This window comes from Dendrobates tinctorius, unplaced genomic scaffold (assembly GCF_039654945.1).
Source record: "Dendrobates tinctorius isolate UK_male_01 unplaced genomic scaffold, ASM3965494v1 ptg000169l, whole genome shotgun sequence".
NCBI classification, from domain to species: domain Eukaryota; kingdom Metazoa; phylum Chordata; class Amphibia; order Anura; family Dendrobatidae; genus Dendrobates; species Dendrobates tinctorius.
In genome coordinates, this window is record NW_027361836.1 from 184972 (window position 1) to 196535 (window position 11564).

The window sequence follows — 11564 nt, forward strand, 5'->3', positions numbered from 1 at the left end:
ACGTCAACTTGTCCCGCAAAAAACAAGCTGCAATACAGCTCCATCAATAGAAAAATAAAAAAGTTATAGCTCTCAGAATAAAGCAAAAATTATTTTTTCTATAAAATAGCAAAAAAAACTAAAAAAGATATAGATGAGATATAGTTGTAATCGAATTGACCCAAAGAATAAAGCTGCCTTACCAATTCTACTACACACGGAACGGTATAATAAAAAACAAAACGCAATTCCTGAATTGCTGGTTTTTGTTCATTGTGTTTCCCAAAAATTGGAATAGAAAGAGATTAAAAAATGTCATGTGCCTGAAAATGGTACCAATAAAAACATTAACTCGTCTGACAAAAAAACAAGCCCTCACATGACTCTGTCAGCCGAAATAAGAAAAAATTATATCTCTCAAAATATGGTGATGCACAAACTAGTTTTCACAATAAAAAGTCTTTTGGTGTGTGACAGCAGCCAAACATAAAAATCCAATATAAATCTGGCATCGCTGTAATCGTACTGACCTGAAGAATAAAGTCATCTAATCACTTATACCGCATGAGGAATGGCGTAAAAAATAAATAAAATTAATTCTTCACACGCTGTTGATTTTTTCATGCTGCCTCCCAAAGATCGCAGTAAGGCTCAGCACACATTTATCCTGTGCTCTGCACTGAACGCTTACCTGGGGTTCCCATGTAAATCTCTGAAATACGTGATTCAGATAGAACCCTGGTGGAAGATTCCCTACAATGAGGCAGATGGAGGCACTATGGACGTCATCTGACCTGTGATCCGGCGGTGTCCATCTTTTTAGGATTAAAAGTGCCATCGGCCACAGTTTTGTGCACTTCTGAAAAGGACACCGCTGAGCAGAGGTCAGATGGAGTCCAGAGTAAATCTTCTGCTTCATTAAAGTGAATGGATCCCTTTGGAGTTTTCATCTGTCACGTCACTCGGAGATTTAGATGGAAACCCCAAAGTAAGAGCTCAGCGTAGAGCGCCAGATAAATATGATCCCTAACGTTATGTAAAAAGTTCTCAATAAAAGCTTCAACTAAATCCACAAAAAAAGCAAGTCCCCACTCAGGTCCGTCAACAGTTAATGAAAATATAGGTGGCTTCCACGTTACTGGTAGCACAAAGGCTCTGGAAAAGCTAAATGGCTTCACGCTCCCCAAAAGAAATTCAGCAAATTGTGTGCTCCCAAATCCAAATGCCTTCTGAGCCCCAGTGTGCTTAAGCCACATATAGTGCCCACACGTTTGGCATTTCTGTAGTGATGAGAGCCCGCCTCATTTACAGGTGCATGTCTCCAGAAGCATGAACTGGTCACTACAACGGCAGTTTGCAATTTTCACTCAGCAACATCCACTGCTGCCTGTTTCTGGAAAACACACATGGAGTCAAAATCATCACTACATCTGTAGATAAATTCCCAAAGGGTTATAATTTCCAAAATTTGGTCATTTGTGGGGGGTTTCCACTGTTTAGGCACATCAGGGGCTCTCCAAACGCAACATGGCATCCACTAATTATTCCAGTAAATTTTACATTCAAAAAGTCAAATGGCACTCTTCCCTTCCAAGCTCTCCTGTGCACCCAAGCAGTAGTATTCCCCCCACATATGTGGTATCGGCGAACAAAGGTGAAGTTGCACAACAAATTGTGTGGAGCAATTTCACCTCTTACCCTTATGAAAATGCAAAATATGGAGCTAAGAAAGATATATCTGGGAAAAATTTGATTTTTTTTATTTCCACAGCTCTACGTTATCAGCTTCTGTGAAGCACCTATGGGTTCAAGGTGATCAATACATATCTAGATAAGTTCCATAAGGGGTCTAGTTTCCAAAATGGTGTCACTTGTTGGGGGTTTCCACTGTTTAGGCACATCATGGGCTTTCCAAATGCGACATGACATCCGCTAATTATTCCAACATATTTTACATTCAAAAAGTCAAATGGCGCTCCTTCCCTTCCAAGCCCTGCCATGCACCCAAACAGTTGTTTTCCTCCACATATTGGGCATCTGCACATGCTGGAGAAATGGCACAACAAATTGTATGGAGCAATTTCTCTTGTTACCCTTATGAAAATGCAAAATTTGGTGCTAAATAAGATTTATCTGGGAAAAATGTGATTTTTTTTTAATTTTCCCGGCTTAATATTATAAACTTCTGTGAAGCACCTGGCGATTCAAGGTGCTCACCACAGATCTAGATAAGTTCCTTAAGGGGTCTAGTTTCCAAAATGTCACTTGTTGGGGGTTTCCACTGTTTAGGCACATCAGGGGCTCTCCAAACATGACATTCAAAAAGTGAAATGGTGCTCCTTCCCTTCTGAGCCCTGCCATGCACCCAAACAGTAGATTTTCCCCACATATGGGGTGTCAGCATGCTCAGGAGAAAATGCACAACAAAAGGTATGGTCCATTTTCTCCTGTTAACCTTGCGAAAGTAAAAATATTAAGTTTAAAGGAAAATATTTGTGAAAGAAAAGTAAAATGTTTATTTTTTCTTCCATATTACAAAAATTCCTGTTAAGCACCTGAAAGGTTAATAAACTTCTTGAATGTGGATTTGAGTACCTTGAAGGGTGCCGTTTTAGAATGTTGGCATTTTTGGGTATTTTCTGTCATATGGTCCCCTCAAAGTCACTTCAAATGTGAGGTGGTCCCTAGAAAAATGGTTTTGCAAATGTTGTAAACATGAGAAATCGCTGGTCAACTTTTAACCCTTATAACGTTCTAACAAAAAAATTATGGCTCCAAAATTGTGCTCATGTAAAGTAGACTTGTGGGAAATGTTATTTATTAACTATTTTTGTGTGATATGACTCTCTGATTCTAGGGTATAAAAATTGAAAGTTTGAAAATTGCGAAATTTTCAAAATTTTCACCAAATTTCCATTTTTTTAACAAATAAATGCAAGTCATATCGAAGAAATTTTACCACTATCATAAAGTACAATATGTCATGTGAAAGCAATCTCAGAATCACTGGGACCGATTCATGCATTATAGAGTTATTACCACATAAATTGACAGTAGTAAGAATTGTAAACATTGGACTGGTCAGGAAGGTGAAAACAGGCTTTGGGGTGAAGGGGTTAAATTAAAAAAAGGCAATATTTTTTTCTTGCCTGAAATACAAATGAATTAGGTCATATTTAACGTTAGCCCTTTTAGAGATGATTTTATGTTCAACTTGCTTAACTGTTCACAATAGTAGAAATTTTGACCAGGAGTGCCCACATTTTTATATTCCACTGTACATGACAGTTATGTCATAACGGTTGCCATGGTGACGATGATGTCATAATGGGTATATGGGCACGGAACTATGGGATGGAGGATGTGTGATGGGTATATGGGCACGGGACTATGGGATGGAGGATGTGTGATGGTTATATGGGCACTGGACTATTGGATGATGGATATGTATGATGGGTATATGGGTACAGGACTATGGGATGGCGGATATGTATGATCAGTATATGGGCACTGGACTGTGGGATGGAGGATATGTATGATGGGTATATGGGCACGGGACTATGGAATGGCAGATATGTATGATGGGTATATGGGTACAGGACTATGGGATTGCGGATATGTATGATCAGTATATGGGCACTGGACTATGGGATGGAGGATATGTATGATGGGAATATGGGCACAGGACTATGGGATGGCGGATATGTATGATGGGTATTTTGGCATGGGACTATGGGATGAGGATATGTATGATGGGTATATGGGCACTGGACTATGGGATGGAGAATGATCATTATAATTTCTTATAACTAACCACAGTTAGTTACTATGCTGGGCTCTTCAGCTAGTGTATATATAAAGACTCTTTTTATCATATATATTTATATAAATATACACTTTCCATTTACTGTGCAATCTCCCATTTTATATATTATAGTTTTATTATTCAAAATAAGTTATATACATATGTTTCTATTATGTATGCTACAGGAATTAACAATTTTCACTATTTTTTATGTTTTACATAACAAAATACCAAAATGTCTGGGTGTGTAATATACAGTGTGTATTTTTGTTTGCATGAAATCCATATGCCTGATGAAGGCTCCAGACAGGATTGCACTTGATGTTTTACCTGTCTCAATAAATAGGATTTCTAACAAGATATGAATGGATTAGGCAAATCCAAACTTACCTGTTTGTGTAGATTTTCCTGGAAAATTCTATTCACAGAGGTTACTCTCCAGGGATTTAATAACCCTTATGTGCTGGGATCTCTCCAAACTTACATAGCATAATACACCCAAGATGTAAAATTTAAAAAAAAACACATACTTATACTCACCTCATTCCTCCAGACCCTCCACTCTTCACTGTCACCCATCTATTCATCACCATATATTCTTATCACCGCCACAAGCGCTGAATCTCCGGGCCTCTTCTTTAAAATGTGGAATTTGTAAAATTTGCTCCCACATGGATTCAGCAAAATGGTGGTCTCTGGCCATCATTTTTCTGAACTATTTAGCACCATCAAAATGTAAAAAAACAAAAACTTTTTTCAACTTACTGCTCACATCTTCCACTCCTCTGCTCCTCACCATCACCTGTCCACCACCTTATTGCATTTTTTTTTTACTATTGCTGAAATTACTGAAATTCCCACTAGGATTGAAATCATACTACAGCACTCCTACAGATAGTATGGGACCATTTTGCTTACAGAAAATGTTAAAAAGAGGACTATTACCCAAATTTTACATGTTGAACTAGACAGAGGATGTAATCGTGGCTGCAGAGCAGAATAATTTTTTTTTTAATATTGCCTTTCCACTGCAGAGATATTAAGAATCAAAGTATTGACACGTAATGAGCTAATTTTTGTCCAAGTGGACGTTAGTAAATGTCAACTCTGGGAGAAGAAGTTTACGCCCCCAGTGAAAACTGTCTAATAACACCCACTTGGAATTTACTAAAGTTAACTCATTAGATGCCAAATACTTTGATTTCCTCATATATCCGCAGCGGAGAGGTGAAATTAAAACAAACAATACGTTTTTCTTCCGCTCTGTAGCCACTATTACATTGTGTGTTCAGCTCAACATGAAAAATAATTGTGAAAGGTCCTTTTTAAGGAGCTTTTTAAATATATAATTCCTGGTGGCCTTTACTTGGCTACAATTCCAATTCTTCATCATTTTAATATTCACAGAACAATGTTGTTTCTCAAGGTCTCACCCAATTATTGTTCGTTATGCCCGAAGAGTACATTTTTGAGCTAATCCCCATTCTTATCCTGTTGACTAAAATTTAATTTTGTAAATTTATTCTTGAGATCGGAGAGAATCCTGGATTGGTTGTTGTAGAAGAAACTCCATGCAGAACAACAGTTAACATTTTTGAAGTCCCTATAGGATTCAAATGATTAATGGTTTGTCAACATTGAGGAAAATCCCCATTTTTCTAATTAGATCACATGACACATAACTTCCAATTACAATTTTTTATGTTTTTTTTCATGCACGAGATCAGCCTCTACAGCAGTACGACCGTGTGCACGTGCCAGTTGAGCAGAAGGTAATTATATCTGAAACATTTATTTACTTGCAGGGTGGCGGAGATAGTTTGCTTTCTAAGAAAACTCTATTGTAAGATTGGATATTTTTCCCACGAAGCATTGCCAAAAAGACGTCAAACACAGCTGGTCCCTTAAGGAGAGCCAGTCCCCCGCAAGCTAGGCAAGCAAAGCAAAATGTGTCATGTGGATAAAAGATACTATCAACTACAAGGTAGAACGCAAATTGTAAGGTATTGTGCACACTGAATCTGGGATCATGAAAACCTCCAAATAATACTGTGCCTATTTATGACACCAATTCAGGAATACAGTGTTCCCTTTCTGGAAGATTCTGTATGAGCTTTTCAGAAATAAAACCATGGCATGCTCCATTTCATATAGTTTTACTATAATTTACTCATGTAGACACATTGCTTACCTTGATGTTGTACATTGGCGTCATACTACGACACATGGAGTGTCTTTGGATCAGTAGGTTGAAGCTATAAAGTCTCCATGTGCCCCTAGGTAGGCCATACATGTTACATGGCTTCACACCCAATGTATAGTTAGAAAATACAAACACTATGTAACGGAAACATTTTTTTTACCTATACATTTCTCTAAGGCTATGTTCACACGTTGCGTTTTTGCAACTTTTTAAACACAAATTAAAAGCTACTTTCTTTTCAGTGCCACCAAAAGCTATTTCGGAACTCTCCGCATACACACTTTTTTTTTTCCTGACCCAATTGGAAAACTGCAGCGTTTTTTAAATCTGAAGAGTGTCATTTCTTTCAGCGTTTTTTCACCCATAGAAAGTAATGAGAAAGTGGAAAAAATCACTGCAAAAAATACAACGGCAGCACATTCTTGAAGAGCTTAAAATGAATAAAACTAACTTTTTTAAACACGTACCATAGAAAAAGCACACATGTCATCTACACACAAAAAAACACTGCAGAAATGGACAAATTAATGAAGCATTTTTTTTACTGCCAAAAACAAGTTTTGACTGCAGAAAAAAATGCGGCAAAAATACGTGTAAACATAGCCAAATCCGTGTCAATATTGGAGCCATTAAATGTCTGAGTTCCTGTTTGAAAAAAATTATGGTTACAATTTGGCATTTCTACAAGGTTTCCAGAGTATTTTTTTCTTATTGTTAAGTCAGTCATACAGGTACTGTTTCATAATGAGTGATCACTCATCCTCGGAATCGATGGCGATAGAAATGGACAACTACTTTAGAATGGAACAGATTGGACTTCTGCAAAATGGCAAGCACAAGTAAGTAGTTGGAGGCATGGTGATAACTGTCCAACCTATCAGATCACATTTTTTTTCAAATCGGAATCTGCCATCAGCGAATATTAATATTTTTCTAAATATTTTACAATTTCAACCAATAGTTGAAATGGATGAAATCTACCATTTCCGGTAAATTTTACCTTATCTGTACGGATAGCTGCAGACAAGAAACACTTCAAAGTTTGAAAGATATTTCAGCTGGTTACTAATACCATCGATTTTCCTATTAACGTATGTTTTAGATGGCCAGGAAAGTGCCCAATTATATGTCTGGGGTAGCGAAATGTCAGATGTTCTCAGAGTAGGCTTTGGATTCAAAGAGGAAAAATCCAACTAGATCCATTCATTGTCAGACATTATCCATACACAGTAAAATATCAAAGAATCTCGCTAATATATGGCGGAATCTACCAACAGCGACCTATAGGTAGCTCTCCAGTATACCAAAATTATAAAATATGGCGTCTTGCCTCTAACACAGAGATAAGGAACGGAATTTGGAACGCCTATAGCCTTTATATGCAGCAGGTTAATTTTGGGAAAGTGCTTAAAAAAAGGGGCAACAACTTTTAGAATCTTGCACATTAATTATATATATTTGACATTTTGAATGCAGAGATTTTTTTTTGGGGGGGGGGGAGTCACTCACCATATACTCCATGTTGGCAGCAGGTGGAAAAACCTTACTTCTGACTTGGTTATGGTAGTCTAGGATAGCGATCATGTCGTTTTGGGAAATGTAGCGCCTTCTTCTGGCCTTGGTGGTATTGGATGAATCCAGCTGAGCGCCGAGATCGGAGCTTATGATGGCGGAATTACTGGCTGATGATGCCAACTCTGTGGAATTAGGTAACGCTAAACCACATGCTTCACAAAGGAGTGAAAGCATAAAAGCAGTGACCACACAACAGATTTCTGCCATGTTGGATATTCTACGTTTAGGATTTACCGTAGATGATTTTCTTGGAAATCTGTAAAAGCAAACACGAAAAAAAAAATATAAAGAAAAATTAAAGCTGAAGGAATATCATGGCAAACAAAAGAATAAACTAGGTCAGAACATGATTTATACACGACGAGCTTGGAAAGGATACAAATGATATTACACCACAGAGTTCCGAAGTTTAGCTGTTACCATTTATGTATAAAAGTAAGATAAACTTGGCAAGCACAGAGTTTAGCAAGAATAAAAAAGAAATCACTTTAGTCTTGGATCCTTTAAAGAAAACACTTGAGATCACAGTCTTACCTCTCAACAGAATGTCAATCTTGCAAAAGTCAGCTGTCTAAGCTGTGCAGTGAGGTGTGGAGCCTGGGAAGGGGGATGTATCCTCCTGTCATAAATTCAGTGAAAGCAAATCTCTGCTTGCTAGGAACTTCTGGCTGCAGGATTTTGTAAATGATAACAGCTTTTATATGTTCCAGCCTGGACGCTAAAGCCAGAGCCTGTTGCATGTAAGGTTTCCAGAGGAGGAGTCCACAGAAGAGTCCAGTGATTGGGTGGCATTATATCATAGGGGTGGTAAAAACAATGGCACATCCAAATAATGTAACAAATTAGAATTGAATGCAAAATACCTGGTCATGGTCTTTTTTTTTTCATTTGTGGTCCTGTAGTTCGTTGGAATACAGCTTTGAAATGTCAATGCTTCTTGGACAAAGCAATTAAGTATACACAATCTGATGAAAACAATGTAGGACAACCTGCCAAAGCTGTTTTATTAATGTTTGCAACTTCATTTGTTTTTGCATTGAACTTCAGACATAATTTCAGAATCAAACTCCTGAAGCTGCAACCACTAGATGGCGCATGCATCCGTATTAATTTGTAGACCGCATAAGACTTACAGAGCAGTCCATCTTTCAATTTTCTTGGCTTCCGATCTTGGAGGGAACTGAATTAGAAGGCATTGTCCAGTGCTTTGATATTGAAGGTTTTCCAGGATGATCATCAAAGTCAGATTGGAGGGAAGGGGTTTGCAACACCCAGCAACCCTAATGAACATGTGGTGGGTGTTGTCCGGCACATTTTTGGGGTTGAAATTATCTCTAATTTGCCTTTTTTTTTATTATTTTTGCATTGTTTAAATACATACAAAAGAGATAAACATGTCAAAAAATGTGTATTTGCAAATTTTTTTCTGAGACAAAATACTTCATTTTCTGGAACAAATTGAAGGGTGCCAACACTTTTGGGCATGACTGTATGTGCCTTGTGCTGTCCAGCCTCATACAGCCTTAAAAGGACATAGGCATATTATTCATTTGCTATGTCATGATGATTAAACAGTGTTTTGTTGTCCTTTGATGCCATCTACTGGCCATTTTTATTATGTGTTCTCATGCATTGCTGATGTAATATCCCATCATACCTCTCTCTCTGTAACTCCTCCTATCTTCTTTCCTCACATCCTTTCTTTCTGGTCAGTGCCATCTTGGCAGAAGCACGCACTAGAATTCTAGAGAGGACCCTACTGTTACCTCTATCCTTCGACCTCTATCTCCTACCTCATCCTCTTCCTTTCATCTCTTCTAACATCTCAAATACATTATTTGTCAAGGTACTGTGAATAAACTACCTAAAAGTTTGTCCACTTCATCTTCCTTCCTGGAACATCCATGTGCAGCTGGTCAGGCAAGAGGGAGGCTGGGAATAGTGAGTAAACAATCTGCCATTGTTTGTCCAGAGTTCGGTAGTCACATCCTTCAGACACATCTCACCTACAGCTCTCCCTCTCTTACTTTTATGGTGCCTGAAAATAGTCAAGCAATCATGTAATAGCTAATTTTCAGAACAGCCGTTTCATTAAATGATGAGATCTGCACGCATGTGGCAGGGTTGCCAACTATCCAGAAATTCCTGAACAGTCTGCTAAAAAAATTTCCTTTTTTGCTCAAGTGCATTAAAATGTTTTAAGCATCCATAACTTTTTTAACCCCTTAACGACTGCCTATGCGCCTTTTAACGGCGGTAGTTAAGGGTACTTAACTTTCTCTGTGGAGAAAGTGTATAGCGCCCCTCAGAGTCAGATTTTCCCCAGGATCTCAGCTGCCAGGGGTAGCCGAGACCCCAGAGAATATGATTCGGGTTGGTTTTTACCGACCCCGCTTTTGCAGTCGCAGTTATTAACCATATAACGGCGACCGAAAAAAAAGCTCGATGTGCCATTTAATTTCTCTCTCCTTTGATGTGATCGCACATCAGAAGAGAGAGAAACAGGGTCCCCGATCCCTCCCCGGTACCTCCCAGTGGTCCTTGGCCCACATGCTTCCCCTCCATAGGCGCCGCATCTTCTTCCAGGAAGAAAATAGCGGGCGCATGTGCAGTGCGCCCGCCGAGATCTTCCAGCCAGTACCCAGCAACAATAGGAAGATTTTTCCTATTGGTTCATTTTGCTCACCGTGGTAGACCCTATCACAGTGATCAAAATGAAAAAAAAAATTAAATAAACCCCCCCTTTATCACCCCCATAGGCAGGGAAAAATAATGAAATAAAGAAAATATATTTATTTTCATTTTTCCATTAGGGTTAGGGTTAGATTTAGGGTTAGAATAAGGGCTAGGGTTGGAATTAGGGTTAGGGTTGGAATTAGGGGTAGGATTAAGGTTAGGGTTGGGATTAGGGTTAGGATTAGGGTTAGGGATTAGGGTTGGGATTAGGGTTAGGGTTGGGATTAGGGTTAGGATTGGGACTAGGGTTAGTGTTGGGACTAGGGTTAGAGTTGGGATTAGGGTTAGGTGTGTGTTGGGGTTAGGTTTGTGGTTAGGGTTATGGTTAGGGTTGGGATTAGGGTTAGGGGTTTGTTGGAGTTAGGGTTGTGGTTAGAGTTATGGTTAAGGTTTAGATTAGAGCTAGGGATGTGTTGGGGTTAGGGTTGGAGTTAGAATTGAGGGGATAACACTATTTAGGCACATCAGGGGGTCTCCAAATGCGACATGGCATCACCATTGATTCCAGACAATTTTGCGTTCAAAAAGTCAAACAGTGCTCCCTCCCTCCTGAGCCCCGACATGTGCCCAAACTTTGGGGGTCTATTTTTTCCTGTTACCCTTGGGAAAATAAAAAAATGGGGGCAAAAAAATCATTTTTGTGGAAAAAAATTATTTTTTATTTTCACGGCTCTGCGTTATAAACTTCTGTGTAGCACCTGGAGGTTCAAAGTGCTCACCACACATCTACATAAGCTCATTGGGGGGTCTAGTTTCCAAAATGGGGTCACTTTTGGAGGGTGTCTACTGTTTAGGCACATCAGGGGCTAGGCAAACGCAACAAGACACCCACAGAACATTCCATCAAAGTCTGCATTCCAAACGGTGCTCCTTCCCTTCTGAGCTCTCCCATGCACCCAAACAGTGGTTCTCCCCCACATATGGGGTATCAGCGTATTCAGGACAAATTGCACAATAATGTTTGTGGTCCAATTTTTCCTGTTACCCTTGTGAAAATAAAAAATAACAGGCTTAAAAATCACTTTTGAGGAAAGAAAATGATTTTTTATTTTCACGGCTCTGTGTTATAAACTTCTATGAAGCCCTTGGGGGTTCAAAGTGCTCACCACACATCTAAATAAGTTTCTTAAGGGGTCTAGTTTCCAAAATGGGGTCACTTGTTGGGGGTTTCCACTGTTTAGGCACATCAAGGGCTCTCCAAGGGCAGCATGGCGTCTGATCTCAATTCCAGCCAATTCTGCATTGAAAAAGTCAAATGGCGCTCCT

General features: G+C 38.9%; 1 protein-coding gene across 1 annotated transcript in view; it reads right to left on the bottom strand.

Moving 5' to 3' along the window:
* PI15 (peptidase inhibitor 15) overlaps positions 1–7805 on the bottom strand; it is a 41623-nt gene extending 33818 nt beyond the window's left edge. Inside the window, exon 1 of the mRNA XM_073550769.1 lies at positions 7497–7805. Within this exon, the coding sequence (XP_073406870.1) occupies positions 7497–7769 (273 nt within the window). The 5' untranslated portion in view covers positions 7770–7805. The remainder of the gene's footprint in view (positions 1–7496) is intronic.
* Between the last annotated feature and the right edge of the window lie 3759 nt (positions 7806–11564).